At 42.3% G+C, this 23,744-nt stretch overlaps 6 protein-coding genes across 6 annotated transcripts; 2 read left to right on the top strand and 4 right to left on the bottom strand.

Annotated features, from left to right (window-relative positions):
* Window positions 1-474: 474 nt before the first annotated feature.
* Window positions 475-1,638, top strand: MELLADRAFT_113416 (uncharacterized protein; the record flags this gene model as incomplete). The annotated part of the gene is made up of 3 exons (XM_007418106.1): window positions 475-583; window positions 679-744; window positions 839-1,638. 3 exons carry the CDS (start codon window positions 475-477, stop codon window positions 1,636-1,638), a joined length of 975 nt encoding a protein of 324 aa, XP_007418168.1.
* A 620-nt stretch (window positions 1,639-2,258) lies between these two features.
* Window positions 2,259-4,271, bottom strand: MELLADRAFT_113415 (uncharacterized protein; the record flags this gene model as incomplete). Its single annotated transcript, XM_007418091.1, has 6 exons — window positions 2,259-2,609; window positions 2,814-2,961; window positions 3,011-3,093; window positions 3,377-3,486; window positions 4,028-4,053; window positions 4,117-4,271. The coding sequence occupies 6 exons, from the start codon at window positions 4,269-4,271 to the stop codon at window positions 2,259-2,261; spliced, it is 873 nt and encodes a 290-aa protein (XP_007418153.1).
* Window positions 4,272-5,777: 1,506 nt separating this feature from the next.
* MELLADRAFT_95567 (family 81 glycoside hydrolase) lies at window positions 5,778-8,793 on the top strand (the record flags this gene model as incomplete). Its single annotated transcript, XM_007418083.1, has 9 exons — window positions 5,778-6,825; window positions 6,923-7,252; window positions 7,335-7,583; window positions 7,655-7,884; window positions 7,950-7,969; window positions 8,033-8,243; window positions 8,313-8,342; window positions 8,417-8,549; window positions 8,633-8,793. 9 exons carry the CDS (start codon window positions 5,778-5,780, stop codon window positions 8,791-8,793), a joined length of 2,412 nt encoding a protein of 803 aa, XP_007418145.1.
* Window positions 8,794-10,536: 1,743 nt separating this feature from the next.
* Window positions 10,537-12,388, bottom strand: MELLADRAFT_76059 (uncharacterized protein; the record flags this gene model as incomplete). The annotated part of the gene is made up of 8 exons (XM_007418076.1): window positions 10,537-10,867; window positions 10,962-11,076; window positions 11,146-11,279; window positions 11,400-11,764; window positions 11,829-11,929; window positions 12,004-12,026; window positions 12,118-12,182; window positions 12,282-12,388. Coding segments are annotated over 8 exons (981 nt in total).
* A 1,225-nt stretch (window positions 12,389-13,613) lies between these two features.
* Window positions 13,614-14,579, bottom strand: MELLADRAFT_113412 (uncharacterized protein; the record flags this gene model as incomplete). The annotated part of the gene is made up of 5 exons (XM_007418090.1): window positions 13,614-13,675; window positions 13,763-13,816; window positions 13,899-13,908; window positions 14,066-14,431; window positions 14,526-14,579. 5 exons carry the CDS (start codon window positions 14,577-14,579, stop codon window positions 13,614-13,616), a joined length of 546 nt encoding a protein of 181 aa, XP_007418152.1.
* Window positions 14,580-16,867: 2,288 nt separating this feature from the next.
* Window positions 16,868-19,699, bottom strand: MELLADRAFT_73573 (uncharacterized protein; the record flags this gene model as incomplete). Its single annotated transcript, XM_007418073.1, has 11 exons — window positions 16,868-17,214; window positions 17,305-17,410; window positions 17,501-17,582; window positions 17,702-17,993; window positions 18,063-18,179; window positions 18,247-18,422; window positions 18,488-18,702; window positions 18,788-18,929; window positions 19,008-19,105; window positions 19,229-19,322; window positions 19,408-19,699. The coding sequence occupies 11 exons, from the start codon at window positions 19,558-19,560 to the stop codon at window positions 17,193-17,195; spliced, it is 1,497 nt and encodes a 498-aa protein (XP_007418135.1).
* Window positions 19,700-23,744: the final 4,045 nt, after the last annotated feature.

Raw genomic sequence — 23,744 nt, 5'->3', positions numbered from 1 at the left:
GATCACTGGATGAGCAACTTCAGGAAGACTTATGAGAACTGAACTGAGGTATAATTTTATCGGGGCCATATCTCTGGATCAGATCAAGTCAATCTTTTTTCAATCCTGTGACGTTTCTCAAGCGAAACTTTTTCATAGCTACCCCGCGCAAACAATTCCGCTGGATAGGATTGTTCAAGTGTTGGCATCTCATCAAAAGAAATGCGGTCTATCTCGCCCTTTTCTGCATCAATTATTTTCTTGTTTGGTAAGTTACCCATAATGTGACTCACACTGAACTCGAGCTGACTCAGAAAATCGAAATTAGTGACTCCAATTCAGAGGATTGAAGCATCCGCTGATGGTTTGGCTTCCACCAATACTGTCGTCTCATCCGGGTACAGTCCTCTTATATTCTTCTCTTTATTTTACCACATCGTCGTGTCACTGACAGAAAATACCTCGTGTATCATAAAACCTCATGTATGTTTTAACATGGCCCACAGACCTTCTAATCTTCTTGGAACGAAGACTGACATAGATCAGAACGAGGTACACCAATTTTCTATCGATCAACAACACAGAAATTCGAAAAGGACACAACGTCAGTATCCTTTTCATTTTTGTTTATCAAGTTGAAGATAAGGTAATGATTTGACTAAATTGACTGTTCGGTACCACCTCCTTACCTTTGATTAGGTAAGCGAAGGTGCCCAACATGTTCGTGTGGCAGTTGCAATGCGGCTGCGGATTTCAATGCCCTAGGTGTGTCTGGTAATCACTTACGAGTTTTGGAGACCCACTATCAAGATCAAAAATTCTGGTGCGAAGGGCTCATATTCATGTATTTGCAAAACAGGGTTTATGAACGCAATTAGTGCTTTGTACGGGGGGATTTCGAACGGGTTTACTGGCGGCTTGACCATGTTCGGTGGAGTCGTATCTGGTTATGGCGGAATGCTTCCTGGGTTCGGACCTCCAGGTGGATTTAGTCAAGGTGGTGGAAATCGCCAACAGAGGCCTTCACAAACCCGTGGTTCGAGTGTATCCGCGGTGAATTCAATTGCCAGTAAATCATCTCCTGGTGCAGGTGGATCTAAAGGCAAACCAGGAAGATTTTCTCAGCTTCGGGATGAAGATAATTCAACCCCAGATTCAGATACATGGGGGTCTCTCAAAGGTACAAAAAATACATTACTCTCAAGTACGCCACCTTCGAAACATGCAACTGGGGCGAGCTCAACAGTCACCAACCCAGTGTTTGAATCACATAGTTCTCAGGTTAGCACTTCACGAACAAACCCTGCCACACAGGTCACCAACGTCTTCAATCAGGCGATCTATAACATCACTAATATTGAGAACAAGCCGAACATCAGTATCATCAATATCGAGAACAAACCAACTTTAAATCTTACTAATCTTCTGTATCAGCAAAGCTTGAATCTGGCGAATGAATCAAATGAAAATAACCTTGGTATTGCAAAGGTAGACCGATATAGTGTCCGTGGATCCGATGTGTCAGTTAGTCCGAATTCCACTGATGTAGGCAAGTCGTCAACAGTTGAAGATGATGGAGGCAAAGACAATGATATCACAAGCAACGCCACCCAAGCAGATGGAGGATGTCATGAGTGTGCACAAAGCTTCGGCTTGTAATTTATCTTTCCGCAGACATGAGAAAGCTCACATTTGTGTTTCTATCGCAAAGTGTAAGAGAGGCTCACGTTAGAACTATATTTTATATAAGGACTTTTACTTTTTATATCCATTGGAATGGAGTTGAAATTTCGGGTACTGTGTACCATTTTTATTGAGGTTTTAGATAAACTTTAGTGTCTTGAACCAATTTTATATATTCATATTTATGTCACATTTTTTCATTTTGCTTCTTAAAATTTAACTTTGCTTTCTTCTACATCTTTTTGCATCTGATCACAGATAATTAATCCATCAAGCCAGGGTGAAGTGCTATAATAGATGACATTTAAAATATGTGACTAGGTTTCATGGCCAGAAAAGTCTTCTGTCCCTGCTCTCTCCATCCCGAGATAGATACAGTTAGGTATGAACCGCTTTGTGACAACTACCTGCGTCTAATACTATGAGCCCTCCTTATTCACAATCACTTCAACATTCCTCGCTTGTGATCAGTCCCGAGTCCCACATCATAAATATCCCTCAGGAACCAACTCAATCAAGTCCCCGCCCTTCATATGATTTATTGGGCAAGTATCCGTGGTGTTGTTGTGTGACTTGTGCTAAGTTAGCCACAATGCCTAATGAGATGTATAATATCTTGTCAAAATATATGACATTTTGTGACCATCCCGGATTCCCGATAAAGATTCAGCAAAATAAAAAACATGATGTGAACCTTTTGAACATATTGCTATCGACACAGATTCAGATTGTGACCCAGGTTTTGAACCACAGCTTTGCCCATAGTAAAGAATGATACGCAGAGTCATTCTTATATAATCATTCACTTCGATAGCTGCTGAATTCAACATTCCAAGTATAATAGTTGCCTTTTCATCAGGAGCAATGCCAAGAAACACGGGCCTTTCATGCATAAGCGAAGCTGAGATACATTTCTCATGACGACTGTCCCATTTTCGTAGTTGCATCTTGAATACCATGGACAAGTGGGGTTTGGTCAATTTGTCCAAGATCAGAAGCATCAAAACAGATTTAGTACACAGACCTAGCTGCTCGTGGCTTGTTGCCGGAAAGCATTGTCAAGGGATTTGAGCAAACTTTGGTCTTGGAGCTTCACCACGACCTCATGTCAAAAGGAAAAAGACAAGCGCGACTTTGGGGGTTTCAAGTACCGGACGAGAAGCCCCGAAACAGCCAAAACACTCCCCGCGGGGGTCGAACCCGCAATCTTTGGATCGCCACCTTGGTGTAGAAGTCCAACGCCCTACCTTTACACCGTGGGCAAAAGCCCGTCGCATCCGGGTTTGCGACGACAGGACGCTTCACACGGGGTGTAGCGACATGTGTATGCTACATAGCCAAAACTGACATGCGACCGTCTGACATGTACTGCGACAGGACCCTCGAAGGTGCGACAGGTTGTGAACAGGTTGCGACAGCGGCCGATTTCGCCTTTGCGGTGCGACATCAAGCCGTTCAAGCCATTCTTGATCCAATCCGACAACAAAGGACAACAACCTTCATCTCTCATCATGAGCGTTTGTACTTACTCACAACGCACAACCGAATTGTACACCGACCAAAACGGACCGGCTCACCGTGGTCAATGGAAGTCAAATACTCAAGAGAAGACCTCTACAAACATACGAAGATCCAAAGACCACCGACGAGGCTTTCCTTTAGCGATCAGATAGAGGGAACAACTCAGCCGACCCTATTCCTCTGAAATGCCCACTCGACATCCAGCCACTGAACATCTCCGAGGTGATCTACCATATAGCTTCAAAGGACAAGGAAGCTTAAACTGATCAAGCGCTTGATCATGCTCATATCCGATTGTCTGACCTACAGCATCAACACAGTACATCTCCATCAAAGACCCCATTGTATCTACTATTCAATCAAGCCTTACCTCGCTGCAGTCGTCGTACTTCTTTCAGTTAAACTATCGAGGCATACACTCAACTACCTATCTACTATCTACTTTTGTTAGGTTTTTCTTTCTGAAAGCATCTCATGAAACATTGCCACAATTGATCAGTACCGACTCAAGTTCTCCATTTTCTTCAAAAGACAAGCTACACATTGATATTTTGGATAACTAAACCTATCTAAATGCTGAACATGATGGGCCAGATCACACTCAATCTGTATGAATATAATCAATCAGAGTGCACTCGTGGATGGTTTAGTATCATTTGGGTAGCAAAACATGAGAGCCCAAGGTGTCTTTGAAACCTTTTTGAATCAATAGATTGGCATGCCTTATGATCATGCTTCTCATTGGTCGGTCTGTATACAAAAGTCCCCATATGAGTCCATTGATCACACTAAAAGTTGACTCGTTCCAATCACAGCGGTATATCGGCTTCTTTACACAACTTACCAAACATTTGAGCATCTTCAATCTGTCTTAAGAAAAAACATGCGCATGTAGCCTTCATTGCTCATCTTTGGCCTAGTGGTGAGGTTTACGGGCATTGAGGAGTGGGTAGGAGAGCTGAGACTGAGTGGCGTATGGAAGTGGCTTGATGTCGCACCGCAAAGGCGAAATCGGCCGCTGTCGCAACCTGTTCACAACCTGTCGCACCTTCGAGGATCCTGTCGCAGTACATGTCAGACGGTCGCATGTCAGTTTTGGCTATGTAGCATACACATGTCGCTACACCCCGTGTGAAGCGTCCTGTCGTCGCAAACCCGGATGCGACGGGCTTTTGTCCACGGTGTTAGACTAGGGGAGCTTGTGCCAAAATTCCATTTTTGCCGTTCTGGTTATCGCCCTATAGACACTGGACAGTCATTGATGATATGCAGTGGCTGTCCAGTGTCTTCTGATGCCAAATTCGAATTGATAATCACCCTCAATCACCATGGGCCCTTGGCGTGGGAGGCGGCAAGCGTAGGATAGGAAGATCAGGAAGATATATTCAAAATGGAGTGGGGTCAGGCCGTCTATTTTTAATCTTGGACCCTTCCGTTCGTTCACTGTCTCAGCGCCGAGGGACTTCGTTAAGGACCCTGGAAAGCTCCTGGAGAACAAACCGTCCTGAGGGGGTTTTCGGATACCGGTGTTTTGTGAAGTCATGTCACATGGTACCAGAGATGTGACAGGTGCAAAAGATGCGCCTCAACGAGGGCTATCAGATGGTACACATGTCTGACCCTGAACATGACTGGTGGCTTGGGAAATGTGTGATTTGTAACTTTTGCCCCCCCAGACCGACGAAAATCCATACCGGCTCGGGTCGGGTACTTACATACGGATATCTCGGTGATTACACGTGGTACAAAACTGAAAGTATATGTAATCGAGAGCCCTGATCAAGGCGCTTCTCCTACCACCGAGAAATCCATGTTAACCCACCTCTCCTCGGGGCAAATAGTGAAAGTGTGAGGGCCGGGGCCGGAATGGATCGAGGACGGTTTGTTCTCCAGGAGCTTTCCGGGGTCCTCTTCGTTAAGTCTTGCTTGAATGACAGCTATCTCAGCGCCGATTGCAGCATCTTGATCACTTTTGTCCTTTCAAGTTTTCTGTGCTCCGTGGTTTTAAACATCGCATACTCAGTCATTCCTTTCAGTCCTTAACACCACAATCTCTAGAACGTAGCAACTTTTTTTTAAATCAGGTCTACATATCGCGCCAGCTTCGTATAATTTGGTCAAATTCAATACCCGCGTACTCCTCACGAACTCATACTTTCGCGAGCGAAACAAGATATTCAAAAATTCGCAGTAGTCCGACTCCCATCGTGAGTTCGCGAGAATCCTTTTTGCTCATTCGTCTTCGCCATCCCGTGAAGCTCGGACTTTTTCTTGTAAACTGACTGGCGCTCTTATGTGACGGTGTAGTGCCACAGATATCGGGTATGAGATTAAACTCGTACTTGATTCGGGCGCCCTGCGTAGGATTCGTATTGTGCAGTCTCGCTGAGGGCAGTCTCACTCCGGTCCAGCCTTCTGATGCACGATCGACCGCTGCCAAACGGAATGTTGATTCGCCATCCACAAATGGTCTCGGTATCACGCTTCCCGTGCTGCCTGAAACTTTGCATGTCGGCGTTGCCAATGCTTCATCCTCAATTCCCAGCACACCTGTGTCGAAACATGGCCTCGTTGTGCAAGTCATTCGCGGTGTGATGGCCGTTCCATTCCGACTTCCCATCAGACCACCTGTCCCACAGGTCGCTGGGCCTTTATTCGAACCGATTGCTACTCAACCTCCTGCCTTCTTCCAAAATGCTGTACAACATCCAGTGAAGCCGGTAAACTTGTTGCCAGCCTCAGGCCTACGGCTAGGCGCGACGGACGACTATGTGCCAATTGGAACCAGCAAGTGGTACAATCAGTTCCTCTTACCAGCTAGTCAAGGCACCGATCCTGTTTTTTCCTTGCCGTACGCTATCGCCTACCTCAACGGGTCCTCCACGCTTTCGATATCAGATTCTCAGGCTATTGTAGGAATTGGCGTGTTCCATGCATCCGTGGCTCAGCGTATATATGCTTACCCAGCAAATGATACTGGGCGAACGGTAGCGCGATCATACACTTACCCCCTCAATGCTACTATCAGTATGGGGGCTCAAGAATTGACTCCAGCCAGCGTCCGTGCCGAACTTTCAAATTGGTCCGAGCTCACTGCATCCTTGACTCTTACATTGGCGGGTGCCAGTGCAGATTATACCTCTACACTTACAACCCATCGCCCTCAGCTCACTTCTCCTCTCTGTCGAGGGGCGGCTTTTCTGACATTCATTTATCAAGACCTCACCCCTTCCATCCGCTCAACATACAAGATAATATCCTTTACTGCGGTTGAGTCGCCACATGAGACAAATCCTGAAGCCAATATCGCATCTGATGAATGTGACTCCGAAAACTCTCCGACCCGTTTCAGCAAATATCGCGTGTCTTACAGCGATAATTCTACCTGGTTGATTTATGCGAGAGCTGCCTCAACTTCTACTCAGAGACCTCTTCAGCTTCAAAAGTCGCCGAACTCGCCCTCGGAACTTGTTAGCTTGAACGGTGAATGGACAGGTGTTATCCAAGTTGTTAGGCTAAGTGACAATGCTAAAGTGGGATCCGCAGAAGAGGCATTGTATGATCGCAGTGTTGGAGTTTGGGTCACTGGCGCTACGATAACGACTGGCGCGGTCGGCAGCGGCACTTACGGTTTCGATTGGGGTATGATTTCCTGTTCCATATAGCCGAGACCGAGCAGTGTAGACTGATGCTGAAATTTATGTCCACCCTTTTCGTGCGTGTTTGTTGCTTAATACAGTAACTTCGGGACCTCGAAAGAACTCTATGCCTCCGTTGCTGTTTGCACTCCCTCATCATGCGGCTTCCATGTCTTCCTCAATCAGTCCTGTCAAACCTAAAGTAGTCCTTAACTCCAGAGTGAACGGCGATATGGTTTTGTACGCGTCCAAGACATGGAAATTCATAGAGCCAGAGATCGAAGCTGTCAAACGTTACACCATTCGTCCCTTCAATCCAGAATTAAGTCACCCTGCTTCACCCACATCTCGAGATTTGGATATCCTTCGACAAGTGGCCATCAAGGACCTTAGTGTTGATTTTGTTGCGGAGTCAAACCTAACAAGCTGGTGTACGTTGTTTGTTCATTTTCATCAACGTTGCAAACTTTATCTGATGCACCATTATGGGTGTTGCAAACTTTACACTTCCAGATTTTAGTGGTAAAAAGCTAGCCAAACAGGCCTTGCAGTGCCTCGCCATCTCCGAAATACTCAAAGACTCCAACTTGACCTCGCACTGTGTGAACCAAACGCAACACAGTTTCCTCCAATTCCTGGACCCTAAGGCTGTGAGAGCTACGGATCCCTTAGTTTATGAGCGAACCTGGAAAGGAATTATCAGTTCTACATTCCTGAAAACGGGTGATCAGTATGCTGATTTTGGGAATGGCGTGTATAATGGTCTGTCTTTTGTTAATCTCACCTTTTGATCATCTTTAATTGACGCCAACACCAATGTACCCTTTTGATAGATCATCATTTCCATTATGGATACTTCATTCATGCGGCTGCTATTCTCGTCAAGCTTGATCCAAGCTTTCGTGATAAGGTGTCTTTCTTTGTCGAGTCTTTGATTCGAGATGTCAATAATCCAGCTCCCGATAAGGATAGTTACTTCCCGTTTTCGAGGCACTTCGATTGGTTCCTGGGACACTGTCTAGCTACTGGTTTACAAAGTTCCATCAATGGAAAAAATGAAGAAGTTAGACCTCGTGATCTTATTCTTCCAATTGATACAAGAACTGACCTAGTTTTTCGTCCAATCAGAGTACGAGTGAGGATGTCAAGTGCGTAAACTCATACTTGTTTTAATATGGATACAGACTCTCACATTAAAATCTTTACAACAGTTTCTTTTATGCCGTCAAGAGTTGGGCAGAGGTAACCTCGAGGTCTGTGCTGGGAGGTTTGGCCGATCTTCAATTGACTATTTTACGACGCAGTATCAATTTTTATTACCTCATGACAGAAGAGAATACGATCCAACCAGGAAATTTCATCCAGAACCGTGTAGCTGGAGTGATGTATGAAAACTTGGTTAATTATACTACCTTCTTTTCAGTGAGTCAACTTTACATTTTCTTCCGACAAGGTGCTTGAGCTGATCTTGGTTTCGCCAACTTTTGAAAGGAACTCAAAGAGGCTGCTCATATGATACAAGTGAGTTTTCACTTTGCAAAAATCCTCGACATTCATCGTTGCCCCTAAACATCATTCTGGATCTTGTCTCTTAGGTCTTGCCCATCACTCCAATCACACCATTCACTCGTGCCATTGATTTTGTCAAGGAAGAATGGGTAAACAGTGGACCTAGTACAGATCCCACCAATCAGCAGATCTCTACGATCGCTAGCAACCGTACTAGTGGTAGGCTCATACGCTTATCTGTTCCAATCCGCATCTGGGTCAAATACTAATACAATGCCTTGTCCCCCTGCGCGATATAACAGGTTATCGTACTCTTCTTTACACCCAATACGCAACGGTTGAGCCTCGAACTATCTTCGAGGGACTTGCCAGTAATCTGACGACGGATAGTTTAGACGATGGAACTAGTCTAACGTGGTGCTTGGCATTTGCGCTTAGTCAGATGACAAGCACTGGGAAATGATTCTACTAGGTTTTTGAACATAAAAAACCTTGGATGACGTATGGTTTCTTCTTGGGATCTAGGACCTGCTTGAGGTTGATATAAGGGTAATAAAGTTGGATCGAAGTCAATCCTATGATGTCTTTTGTTTTTCACACTTGATCTTCTGTTTTGGATCATTTTGTAATTAAGAACAATTTTTTCTCTTACATATAAAACCTTCAGCAAGCGTACCTCTTTCCAAAACAATCGGAGCCTAGAGCCATTGTGAGGTACCGTGATAAACTATTTCCACCTGGGTGTCCCTCAAATGGACCTCACCTACAGGTGTTTATCAGACAGGATTCAGTAGTCTAGGACAAGTTGAGACACAACCCTTCAGATGACTGATGACCTACAAAAGTCTTATGCCATGAAGCATGGAAATAGTACATGAATAATTCTGTAATGGATTGAGACATTGATCCACAGAAGACTTGAATTGAGATTTTTCACAATGAATACACCACTTGCCTGATATGTATGACTTTATTCTGACTAGCTGAATTGGATGCACATGCATCGAAAATTACTCTGGCGTCATACTAATAGATCATTCATCAATGCTGCTTGTGATGGGTATTAGTTGTAAGCTCTGGTGGAGTCCTACAAGACAAAGGAATCACATTTCCATCATGACCAGAAATCCAAGGTACTTTCAGAATTCAGGTATATGTTCATCCTTTGAGAAGGATGGATCACGATCTCCTATACATTCTGCATTATTTATGGTTCCCTATATTTGGTAATCATTGGGGTATCAATCAAGACTTTTAATTTTGTTCACCTTGAACAGCCTCACTTCCAAAAAATCCAAAACCTACTGAATACTATATTATTTACCTGTTGGTTAAGAAATTTTCTTAATAGCCAACATTGCTGATGGTTGATTGATTTAAACTAGGGTCAAAGGAAAGGCTTCATATACTAGGTTCCAAAGAGAGTCAGTCAAGTATATCTTTCTGATGCTTGACCTTTTGGTCATGATCAGAATCTCTTTTGTAGATCTTGATAATATGAGAATGAAATGCTCAGCGCCGCCTTGACACAAGTTCTCGCAGCCTTGGATCATATTGATCATTGAGAAACATTCCAAGGTCATTTTTCAGCAGAAGTATGTTTTTGCTTTCCTTGCTCTTTTTCAAGCCTTGGGCCAAAAGTATACCCTGTCCTTTCTGTGAATTACCTTCTGTGACAGTATTGTCCAATTATCAAGATTTTTGTCCATTAGGATATGAAGTCACTCTTCAAGTTTTCTTTCATGAAACTCTTCATGCACCCCACACAAAATGACATTTTACACTTACAACCATCATTCAAAATGCATGATACATCAACAAAATCCACCTAGTAAGTGGTCAGAGTTTTATGCTTGGAGCATTAAGAGCCTCCTTCTGTCTCTTCCAATGATGATAACAAGAATGATTGGAGTATGCAGCACATCACATCTGTCACATTAAAAGTCTGACAAGGAGGTCCTTGTCCAATTCATCTAAACCCAGAAAATGAGCTTCATGATATCTCATGCAGACAAGACAGGACAGCTTCTTGATACCTTGCCATTGAGAGAATTTCCAGGATTTAGTAAACAATGCGGAGCTTTGCATCCATAGTATGACATATGATCTTCGTGGGCATCTTTCATCATCACCTCATATCAGTGTCATGGTCCGAAATTCAAAGTGCTCCACATAGCCTCTTACAGCTCTATCAAGAGGCGGGATTGAGTGGGGATTGGTAACATTGTCTATCTTTTGCCCAATGTCACCTTAGTGCATATAAAGTACATCATGAGAAAGGTAATGCAAAGTTGCGTATGGCAGGGAATGGGATCGATTGCTACAAAGATAGAACAAAAAACTCTATGTATGATCCCTCTTTCAAGCCTTGCCGATTTTTTCTTTGAGGAGCGATTTAAGTGTCTCAGAATCCTCTGCAAACTTCTTAATACCTTCGTGTAGTTTGTCCCAAGCCATCTGGTCTTGTAGTAAGGCCCATCTAAACTCAGGCTCGTTGTCGACATACGACACTTTTGCCAATTTTTCACCAGTGGTAGCTAAACAAATGAGAAACTCGGATCAGCCCATGTCATGAATCGAAAAACAGATGTGTTGTGAGGCTTGAATACCGAAAAGGTCTGATAAGCTTACCTTTGTCAACACTTAGCTTTTGTTCAATCTTTTTGTCAGATTTGTGTAACTCATCCAACAAATTGGGCGAGATAGTTAAGAAATCACATCCTGCCAATTGCTCAATCTCGCCCGTCTACATAGATTCGCAACTCAGTCAATTCTTGCAATGACAACTTAGGGAGATGAACATTAGCCTACTCACATTACGGAACGAAGCACCCATCACGATCGTCTTGTAACCCTCTTGCTTGTAGTAACGGTATATCTTTTGAACAGATTGCACACCGGGGTCGTTGGCACCGTCGAACTTGCCATCAGGGTTCTTTGCCTTGTGCCCTGCGAATCAAGATAGATACAAAACATTACAGGTCAGACATTGTGCAATCTAGATGATCGGGTCCCGAAAAGCGGTGCGATCATTCAACACTGTAAACAAGCTTAATGAAGATCACTCACAATCCAAGATTCGACCCACAAAAGGTGAGATCAAGGTAACACCAGCTTCAGCACAAGCAACAGCCTGGCCGAATCCAAAGAGTAAAGTAAGGTTGCAGTGAATATCGTTCTCTTTCTCTAGCTCTCTTGCAGCCTGAATTCCCTCCCAGGTAGAAGCAATCTTAATCAAGATTCGATCTTTGCTGATCCCAAGTGATTTGTATAACTCGATGAGATGTTTGGCTTTTTGTTTGGTGGCTTCCTTGTCAAAGGAGAAACGCGCATCGACTTCTGTCGAAACTCGGCCTGGAATCAAAGCCAGAATCTCTTTGCCAAACTCGACTAGGAGTCTGTCGACGGTAGCATCTACCTGGTTATCGATCGACCTACGCTTTGTTCGTCAGTGGATTTACTCTACAGGTACATATTGATACCGGGAATTACACATACCCTCCTTGTGACTTCCCGTATTGGACAGCTACGTCGATCAATTTAGCGTATGCTGGTTTCTTGACCGCAGCCAAGATTAACGAAGGGTTGGTGGTCGCATCCTAATACGCACCAAGTCTCAGTAAAAGTGGACAACGACATCTACTCGATCTTGAATCAGATTGAAAATACGCACCTGAGGCTTGTATTGGGCAATGCCTGCATGTTTGTGGATGCAGAGATAGACCAATGAACATATGCATCAGTAACATAAGAGTTACAACGAAGACAAACGAAAGCGGGCACTGACTTTCAAAATCACCAGAATCAGATACGACAGTGGTATACTGCTTAAGCTGGTCTAAGGCGGTGGTCCTGTGGTCACCATACAAAGGAAACCAGTGAGATCAGTATCAGAGGTGGTACCACCACACCATAACATCTTTGGTAAGAAGAACTGTGAGCAAGACTGACATTTTAAAAGAGAATGAAGGTATGAAAGTTGAGATAGGTAAGTTCTATGGAGTGATATGGAAGTGGTTGGTTTTGGTTGAAGAATCAATCGGTTGGGGAAAAGAGCTTGAGAGAGCCAAGAACTAAATCTCGATCGATGACGTTTTTATAGCATATGTAACACTATGAGGCAGTGTTCGCATTGTGTGCTTCAATATGTAATCACATACATGCTGTACAGACATACATACTTTGCACACAGCGCAAGACTCGAATCATGAATGCAACCCACGCACAACGACTCACCACCACTCACAAATCGCCATGTGACCCGCGAAAGGAGTCGAGTTTATCGGCCATGAAGCTCTTCTGGCCATCCCGCTAGGAAGCTTTCAGAATAGGGTATTCACAGGGGGTTTTCAGAGAACCAGCTTGTGGTTTTGGTGGATCAAAGCCTTCCCGTCTCAACAGACGACAGATTTCCATTCAATCAATCATCATAAGATATGTTTAACAATTTTCTGACTAATTTCTTGGGCAATGGTTGGCAAAAATCTACGTAAGTAAAAATTCGCCAGGTATGTGAAAAGGTTTCTTTTGATGGAAGATTTTCCCGTCAATGTTCAGCGCGTTATATTCAAAGAAATTGATAGCCAGCTATAACCCACCAGAATCACAATCTTAACAAATTCACAAAGCCTTGTGCGCGGGGTTTGAACATAGCAAGCGATGAAATATGAATTTTGATGGACTACATGTAGTCATTTAGCTTGCAATACATGGTCTTGATCTTTTTTTCATGTTCACTTTCATAAAATCAAAATATTCAAAATGAGGATAATTAACATAAATTAGGATATATACTATGCACTGTAAAAAATCAAGTAAGACGAAGATCAGTTACGCAATCATGATCCCTTCTTACATTGATAATATATATACATCTGGCTCATATCTAAAATTTTCACTTTAGATCAGAAATTGATGAGTGCTAAGGAGGATATGAATAGCCATTCTAAGAAAGATTGACAACTCTTTTCTTGCAAAAATTTGTCGTCGCAGCAGGCAAAAGCAAGCCAAGATAATGATGAAAGGTATCCAAACCCCTCATGGATCAATTGAATGACATCAAAATACTCAAATTTATAAGATGTTTAATTTATGAAGGAGTTGAGTGAAAACCAAACAAAAGAAACAGTTCAAGGTAAAAAAACATGACAAATTTATCTATCAAGATTCGTAAGTGCATTGGGAAAAAAATACGGAGATAGCAACCAAAATAAAAACTAAAACGGCCTTCTTGGCTTGGTTCTTGATTCACAACAAAGAGATGGGAAGGTGGAGGAGCCAAGCTCAAGCGTTAAAGCATTCATCAATCCATTTTCCAAGGTACATGACAATCTTTCCTTTTGGACCTGTATATGAGTGTGCAAATAAAAGGATGAATTCAGAAAAAGAAACATTTTGAAGCAAGTACATAGATCATCAAGCAAAAAACTGACCATTCAAACATTGAACATTAGGTTTCTCTTTGTTTGGACCTTTACAGCTTACATCTAAACATTCCAAAACAAACAATTTCATCACTTGGTGAAATGTGGATTATGGAAAAGACTCTTGAAAAATCGAATTACGTACCGGTGCAGATCTGATGAGGTGAGAAAAGGATCAAAACATCACAAATTGTCGATATGATGTGTTTAGACCAAAAACCAGACATTAGCAACCTTGAGCTTTCGTGCGCGTCCCAAACGCCTCAATGGAAGTGGGAAAGTGAAGAAGTAAGTGTTAAAGAGATCGCTTACATCAGGAAGTCGGATGATCATCCTCTGTGATCGATCTCCACCTTTGTAAACTGTGAAGTCAGTCCTCGAGTGCACGTCACATCCGTTCATGGTGTCTTCGTAATGAACCCAATGAGCAATGCTTTTGGGATCCATATAATCTTTACTACCCTGCTTGGTCACCGCCGTGACCGACACAACCGAGCCACTCAACTGGGGTACCCAGTTATGTTTTACACCGGTCGACTTGCAATGTGCACTTCTAGTCCATGTAACCGTAGCGTGACCAGTGAAGATACCATAGTCTTGTGGATTCGAATTTCCTTCATCTTTCCAGCGCCAGTATACTTCTGCACTCTGAGGTGGGTGATCATCTGCCAAGGTCAACTAAGGAATGCAAAAGAAGATCCCTCCCTCCGAATTAGCATTGCTAAATTTTTACCAAAGGGGTTTTATGGTCCAGAATGCAAAGGTAGCTTACGCTTGGTAAAAACATGCAAAGACCCAGAACGAGAGCTGTTTGTAAAGATAGCATGATATATAAATTTAGGCTGGTGTAGGCATGACTTTGTCAGAAATCAAGGAAGAAAGGTCTCAAATGATTGGCTTTCTTGGCTCGGAATAAAAGATGTGGTCGAAGGTCAGAAGAAGAAGCAGAGCTAGAAGGGTCTATACACAAGGAAAAACGGTGAGACACGATGTAGATGGGTTGTGGATGGGATGCGGGATTCAAAAGTCCATTGGCTCGATAGCCTTTATATGCATCCTCTAGGCGCATGTAAGTAACATATTTATTTGCCTCTATCACAGTCTTGCGAACACGTCGATGTAGTCTCACGTCGGTAGTATAGTTAGCTTAACAAAGCCCTCTCTGCGCGGCCGCGTCCGCGCCCTCGCAGAGGGGCTTAGGACTAATCGTCGATTTTTGGCTTGAGCACTACACTCCTTAAGTGTCTCTAAGGAGTTTTTCGCATTTTTACGCTTCCCTCACAAACCAACCTCACTTGGCGCTGCTGGGAAAGTTGTTCATGATCATTTTCTACATGTGTATATCTTGTTATCACGAGAGAAACACTACCTCACCATGCTGTTCTTGAGGGAGTTTTCAAGCCTTATGTCTCACTTGTAAAGGGGCATACAGGGTGAATTTGCACCGTACCCGATTTTTGAATCATTTCTACAGGTGTGTTGTAAGAATCATCAACCTCCTTTTTTGGCCACACTGTTCACACTGGCCATGATGCTAGACTACGAGATTATGTAGAAATTTTATCAGAACAACTTTCCCTGCGGAGTCAGGTGAAGTTTGTTTGTGAGGGAAGCGTGAAAATCCGAAAAACACCTTAGAGACACTTAAGGAGTGTAGTGCTCAAGCCAAAAATCGACGATTAGTCCTAAGCCCCTCTGCGAGGGCGCGGACGCGGCCGCGCAGAGAGGGCTTTGTTAAGCTAAGTAGTATAGACCCTTTGGAAAGATTCGGTGGCGATCGGTAAACCCTCCCTTGGAGGTAACAATCTGATCCGCAGGCTGGGATACCTTGGCTTTACACAGCCCTCTCCACACGGCCGGCAAGGGATATTTACCTTCTCTTCAGACTTCGACACCGATTGATTATTTCATGTGGCACCGGTGGTGACTCATTTGGTGACTCATACAGTGGGTTAGGAAGCACGAGGCGGTCCGAGACCACCGTGACCGTCCCGGACCCTACAAAGTCCTTTAAGGAATGGACATTGTCATGGCGAGGAATTCTATTCTCTCATGATAGCATTAAGAGAACAGGCGAGAACAAGGCAGAAAGAATGTAGAAAAATCTTTGGGGAAAGAAGAGAAGGAGAACATGTGATCAGTGACAACTTTGTGCTTTCCTGTAGTAAAACACATTCATAAATCTAAGTGAGGCCCTTGAGAGCTGCAGTGGCTTTGGACGGGAATAAAAAATCCGGCTTTCCTCGCCAATTAGAGTCCGAAAAAGGATGGAGGTGGGCGGAAGACATCTCAGTGCATTTATTCTGATTCAACAAATCGAAGCAGAGAAATTGAGAAGAGATGAAATACAACAAATCACTCCAAGCGTCGACCCCCCAGGACCCATGAGCCTCATCTTAAATAATCTTAAGCCTGAAGGATCGCAGGGATCTCTTAGCGTGCTGGGTTGAAAAATTTCCGCTAAAAAACTTTGGTCAGCGTAACTATTTGAGTGCGCTGCTACGCTATTGCTACACTATCGCTACGCTGTCTCAGTATTGAAATGTGTGAGAAGGACTCCTTTTATGGAAGATTTCTTCGCCAGTTCCGAGCGCAATCATTCCAAAAAGTTGATAGTTGACCAATGGCAACATGATCAAACCTTTCTGGTAAAAGAAATTATTTTATTCAACAGGCTTTGATAACTTCTTTTGAATACAAACTTTATGGACTTTACATCCTTCAGGTGAGGTAAGCTGTCTACATGTTTTTTACATATTTAGTCGTCTTTACCATTTGCATCTTTTCAGGTTCAATTGGATAAAATCAAACAGGTGAAACAAAGAAAATTCAGGTAAAATGTACAAATAAAGTATTTTATGGATCACAATGCAAAAAGTTTCTTAGACTTCACTTCTTGGTCACATAGATTCATGTCCAAAATCCAAGCTCATATTTATGAACCCCTGACCTTGTGAAGAGTTCCAGTCAAAGCACAAAAAGCCTGAAAAACTTCAAGACTGGAGTCAGTTCTTTCCGAATATCAAGACAACTCCTTCATAAAAAAAATATCAACCTCCTTATCCCAAAAGAAGGAAAAAAAATCAATCTTCACCAAAAAACACACACACTTCAAAGTCTTCAAATAAGCAACGACAAATAATTGCATACGATTGGCCTTCAGAAGGTATTTGGATAGCAGACAGAGATAACAAGGTTCATTGAAGTACTAGTTACAAACAAAGAAATTACAAAAAAAGTGGAAAGGAATTGATGAGGTTTTTCTTAGTTGTTCATGAGTCCCATTGAAAAAAGACTCGCGAGAATGATATGATAGTGATTCTAATTCCCAAGACTGCTGAATCACATTTGAGAAGTCTTAATAAGATGTGAATACTCTTGAAAAGATATTGGGGAATCGGATATACCAAGTATTGTGATACCATAGGACTTTACTTTCTCAAATAACACCGGGAATAAGTCTGAAAAGCATAACAGAACAATCAGTTATATGGGAAAGGGAAAGATAGGAATCGAAACTATAAAATCAGAAAAAGAAAATCGGACTTAACAAGTAAGGGACTTTTTGACAATATTCTTCCCAACCTTTACCATATTTTTTTGAACATCTTTCATTATCTCTCGTAACTCTATGTAAGAGCATACATAAGAAGAAAACTAAGATGAAAAGAAAAGAAGGAACAAGAAATCAATGGCGTTTTCCTTGTGACAACCTACGATGATGAAAAAGCGGAGATGAGATTTCACCTGGGTAGAAATATGGGATCCAACTTGTTTGACCTGAACTTAACCCCCAACATAAACCTTGAATAAGATCAGCGGTATAATTCTGTGATCAAATGTAAGTGTAAGAGAAAGTGAGATCGATCGAGTCAATATCCCTAGTTTTAAATAAATGAATGTATGACCATTTCTGATAGAAAGACCAAAAAAGGATTGATAACTGACCGGTTTACGACAATAAGCCCACCAACCATCAAGTAACAATTTACGACCACCATCCATAACGATCATTTTAGGATTTTTGATATATCCATAAGGTAATTGAGGAAACCCATTCATTCTCTGAGTCACTTCAGAGCCTAAATCTTGTTCCATCTTGAATCTACATTTTTGGCTCATTGAGGTATCAAAAAAGTAATAAGCAATCAAATAAGTGACAAAGAGTGCAATCGTTATAGGAGTCGAGTATGCGTATTCGGTTGGTGCTTGTTTGGTGATATGGATCACAGAATGACAGCTATTGAAAAGTTCTCAGTCAAATTGTGATCAAATAGGAATGGTGAGTTGGAGGTGGACTTGAACTAACTAAAAAAATGCCACCCCTGCGAAATTCCAAAAACAGAGTAACCAACCCCATTTCTCATAACACATATCCCAAGTCAAAGGGATCATCTCTTCACCCTTACAGCAGGCATTGATGTACCTATAAATTCATATTTTAGTCAATCAAGAGAAGATTTGAACTTGAAAGTCAAAAGAATGTAACGAACAATCCAGTGGCCATGACCATAAAGATCGAGTTTGAAGTAACATAACCCAGGGTTTCGTATTGCTTTGCACTACCTGAAAGAGCGATCAAGAAGAGCAAAATCCAGGGAATCCGAACTTCTGCAAACAGCTTTACGTCAATATGACCAATACGAGGGCTAAGAGCAGCTCCCATAAACTATTGAATCAAGAAAAAAAGTCAGTCAATTGAAACTTTACAGAAAAAAATGAGGTAAATCTCACGAAATCATAAATTGCATTTCCGCTCATTCTAACACTTTGTCCTTGTAAGATTGGAACAAAGTAATACCAAATCGAGATCGCAAATCCAAAGAAAGTAGCAATGGTCATGAGATGACCTAATTGATCGAAAATGTCTACTAGCTTGAAATATGGTGTAAATCGATCGAGAACGAATACAGTTGCAAGAGTCGTGTACCAGGAGGCGAGCGCATTACCTACCGTTCACCAAGATCCACAGTCAAGCAAAACAAATGAGCGATCATCCAATACAATAATCAACCAAATCAAGTCATCACGAACAATAGTAAAGCATCTTTCCACCATTAAGTGAAGGGATTGGTAAACCTTCTTGCCAAACACCTGGCATCACCCAAGCCAAGAATAATTCATAGAGCATAAAACCAGTGTAAAGTCTAAAAGAGCTCCAAGTTGGACAAGTGTGCTATCGATTCAAACAAAAAGTATCAGTTTTTGGGTAATTGAGAAAGACTCTTCTTTTAATGATGGATTTTGAACTGACCAATTTGATCAAACCCCAAAATTCAGTCCACCAACTTATCACATCATTTGGCATCAACGAGTCTGGTCGAGATAACTTTCCATCATAGCACCATAGACCTGACGAAGATTTCAAGCGGTTTTACAGATGCGGATTGATCGATTTATAATGGACGGTTTTTAGCTTTGATTCGACTTGAAATCTCGATGGGCAGAGAATAAGAAGTCAAGATGAGAGCTTACAGATAAAGAAATAGTACATCAATGATGGAAAGAAAACCATCATGAAGGAAGTACCAAGAGGTCCACCAAACTCATAATGTAAATGAGGGTCTACCTAAAAGATTAAGTTGATCTGATCAGTTCTTTCAAGCAAGATAGATCGAATAGGATCCTACGAAGAGTGATAATCATCAATCTACCTTTGGATTGAATTGACCAACAAGTTCTCCTTTTGGAGGGAACTTTGCTATGTAAGCTGATACTTGTTGTTTAGAGCTAGTATTACTGTCACTTTTATGAGACTGATGAAGTCTTTCAGGGTTCATTAATCGATTACTGATTAATGTAGACATTTTGTGTAACCTGAGTTGATGATGAAGGTGTTCAGAATAGTGGGTGGAGAATGCAAGAGGAGGAAGGAAGGAAGAAGAAGTTCGGAGTGAGTCACGGTAGGATATAAGCACAAGAGAATCGATGCGAGGTAAAGAAGTGGTAAACAAGAGATACACTAAGAGCACCCACTATGGGTGCGGTTACGAGGTGATTTAGCGTTACCTTAACGCTAAAATTCAGACAGGTCCACTATGGACCTGTTTTACGCTTGCGGTCCGTACCGCTGCGTTAAATCTTGCACCCCGCGTGCTCAGATCTACGCAACCCTACGACATGATTTATCGTACGATAATCGGTCAACAACTGTAGTTTTCAAAACCCCAAACTACAAAACATCACAATTCATTCCTTCAAACCTCATCCTCAAACTTCAACACCTGAACTTCAAAGTTCGAATTTTAAAACTCATTCGAAATCGACGTTCAAATTTCGATTCGTATCTGGCATTTGGTGCGAAGTAGTCATTGTAAAGTTGCTGACCGCGAGCAACACGGTCTCCATCTATACGTATACGAGTATGAGGAAGGGGTGGCGGTGGTGGGAGCTCATTGAAGAGGCCGTCAAAGACCAACTGGTCATAGTCCTGCTGCTCGTCATCGTCGTTTGAAGACCTCAAAAGACGTTCGATTTCTTTTTCAAGGAGCTCGGAGCAGGCATTTGGTGATCTTTTTTGGATGAAATTTATGAAAGATAAGTTATTTCATTTCAAAATTAGACCACTGTGGATCGACCAGATCCACAGTGATTTATCTTTGGTAAAGCAGACGTTACATCATCCCATAGTGGAATTCATGCGTTTAACAATTGAGTTGTTACACGCATCATCAAATTTGGCGCTCAGGAACGCAAAATCTACGATAAATCACGCCCACCATAGTGGGTGCTCTAACTAGTATGAATGAAGATTTTAGATTTAGACAAGGAGTAATTAGAAATGTACCGGTGACTGGTGAGGGTGGGAGAAGAGATCAGTGCCCAGCAGTGCCCGCGTGAGACGAGACTGAGAGACGACGGAGAGACTACCATGAGCTCCATGAGACGACCAGACCCAAAGACCAAGAGTTACATGTTAAACATCAGATTCAAAGTTATGAGTGTATGTCAATTTCTCATCTGAAATCGATATATTCATGGTTTATCCTCAACTGCTCATCTTCGTTTATCGGCTTTTTACTTCTCAAATCAGGGAGACAGAGAGACAGAGAGACACAGTTTGGCTGTTCAACAGCTCGTCTTAACATTACAGCACTTTTCCTCAGATTATTTGCTATAAAATAAACAACAGACTTCCTAACTTTGTACTAAATCCAGGAGTTGAACATTTTAACTGCTTGCGAATCGCAACTGAACAAATTGTTAAACAACCTTCCCTTGATCTGTTCAACCTTGACTACCCCTACCGGAGAGTCAAAGGTGGTCCGGAAAGGGGAAATGCTCCTGGAATGAGTTCCTCAGCCCAATTTACTATTGATGTCAGTTTGGATACGACGGTTTCAATCGATCTCGACTCTGAACCATCCCCACCTCTCAATTCACCGCATCAGTATAAACTTGTCCAAGTCCCATGCTGCTTCTCGCACGCTTTGAGCACAGCCGGGGACTTATGAGGACTTATGACAACGAGGCACGCTTTGGCGGCACTTTGGCCTGTGAGGGGAAAACGTTTTTGCAGGAGAAATCTGGCTTCCTTGTCAAACTTTTTCCCCGATTGGTGGATTGTCATGAGGCAAAGAAGTTTATTGTTTGCCTGTCTGAGACGCATTGATTCATTGAAAAAGACCCAAAGACTCCTCCCTCTGCTTTTGCTTGAAGTTCAAGGTTTTTGTCAACTTTGCTGTATTTTGTATAGGGGGCTACTAAAAAGTGCCCGCAAATAAAACCTGAGACCGCCCGCTTTTAGAATCCGGTGTTTACTAAAAATGTTTGACTGAACTGTGGTTCAGTCCCGAGGTAATAATTTGTAAGAAATCAAACGGAAAGCGGGCGGTCTTGAAAATTATCGAAAACCCTTCAAGACCTCCTGCTCCGGCTCCCGCTACCCACATCTCACAACCAGGATAGCAAGTTGTTGTGTTTCTTCTTGTTTTCTAACCAAGCTCTATACCATAATTATAAACCTCTGGCTGATGGGCTGGTGTTGAGATAAGCGATCTTGAGTACACGAGTACACTCACAAACGGCTTTTACTTGGCTAGATTCAAACTCAATGAGGCTAGAACTGCCCCTCTGTCTGCCAGTCTCTTTTACCCAAGTTGGCAATGTGATTGGTCTTTGAAGACCTCGATCTGCCTGTTGCTAATCCGAGAGTTGGATAAAGTCACAAAAATAGTTGGTCAATCTATGATTGATTAGCACTCGTTTCTTTTTCCTCTCTCGCTTCAAACACCACAAACTTCTTGGCATTCATTGCATACATGTCTTGCTTGTTGAAGCAAAGAAATTCGGGAATGCGATAAGATGTGTCTTGCATTGGTTTGAAAGGTTTTTTACCACTCGTTATTCAACTTACAGGCTATGCAAATTTGCAATAAACCCCCTGAAATCCACAAAACTGTTTTGAATCCAAGTGATGTTGATTCTAGCCTCAACCTTTGAGACTTTGGCCAGACCAAGTGAAGCCATCAAACTCTGGGGAACCCTTCAAATAGAGCCTTGAATCCTGTCAGGCTTCTGGCCTCATTGACAGAGGATATGTAGTCAAGCCTGAGGGGGTGCTGAGAGGGTCTGATTGTGTTCAGTGCTTTGAATGTCTTTCAAGTTTAGCTGCACAATCCAGTTGAGATAAACGATTGATATGAAGGATGAGATGTGGGTATGTAGCGGGAGGTTTTGTAGGGTTTTTGATAATTTTCAAGACCACCCGCTTTCCGTGTGATTTCTTACAAATTATTACCTCGGGACTGAACCACAATTCAGTCAAACATTTTTAGTAATCATCGGATCCTAAAAGCGGGCGGTCTCAGGTTTTATTTGCGGGCACTTTTTAGTAGCCCCCTTTGTATAAACCACTCTCAGTGTTCAAATACAGGTCAAAACCCTTGACCACACTCCAAAATCCTGAACTTCAGAAGGAACTTGAAAGAGTATTCCTTGGGATTTTGATAGAAAGGAGCATCTTAGAGAGGGGGACAACAAGTGTCTATCGTTCAAACAAATCCACCAATAGGTAAAAAAGTTTTATAAAGAATGAAATTTTCTCCAGCCAAACTCGATTCCCCTCACAAGAAAAAGTGTGTCTGGCTGTCATATGTAAGTCCTGTGGTGTACTCAAAGCATAAGTGGCTCTCAAACCTTACCCAGTTTCAAAAAACCCGGTTGCCCCAGTTGAATTTTTGGCTGGGAGCTGTCAACAAATGTCAACTTGATACACAAAGTTACTGCCAAAAAACAACTGGGTCAACTGGGTTTTTTGAAAACCGGGGCAGGTTTGAGAGCCACTATACAAGAAGCAGTGTGGGATTGAATACAAGTTTACTTCAGACTCAGTTCATACCATCAATTCATCCTCTGGGCCAGATGTTGACAAACTTTCTACTTGAATCACTCAGGCCCAACTCCAAATCAATCCGTCCACACTTAGGCCCCATTTGGTATAGCTTACAAAAACCGGGAGAAATGTATTATTTTCTGAAAATAATCCATTTTAAACTTTTTCAAAAAAAGTCATTTGTTATTGCTTTTGCCCTCTTTTGCCCCTCATTTCAAAAGCCATTTTATAGTCAATAATCCATTATTTTTGATCATTTTGAAAGCTGCTCTAGACCAGCTTTCAAGTTTTGATAATTCATTATTACCTGGAGGAACCCTCAAAACTCAGGGCTCTGTTGCATCAAGACTCAAGACCACTTCCGATCAAAGTCTTGCCGACTACAAACAAATCTTTCTCCATCACACAAGCCACTTCAAACTTTCAGACTATCAACTCTACTCTGATTTGTACTTCAATTGTTGTAACTTGGCTCTAACAACTGTGATCCTTACAAGTTCAACTTTCATTTTCAATCTTCATGATCATTGATTTGCCTTTTGTCTTTCAATCAATTACTGGTGATAATAGAATCAACATTACTTGTTTCTTGTTGAACATATAGACCAAGGGGTCCAGACTCAGACCAAGTGATTTCACTATTGATCATCTCCATTG

Source organism: Melampsora larici-populina, assembly GCF_000204055.1.
Source record: "Melampsora larici-populina 98AG31 unplaced genomic scaffold MELLAscaffold_84, whole genome shotgun sequence".
Taxonomy (NCBI): Eukaryota; Fungi; Basidiomycota; class Pucciniomycetes; order Pucciniales; family Melampsoraceae; genus Melampsora; species Melampsora laricis-populina.
The sequence above is the reverse complement of the archived record's forward strand: the minus strand, read 5'-3'. Positions and strand labels throughout refer to the sequence as shown.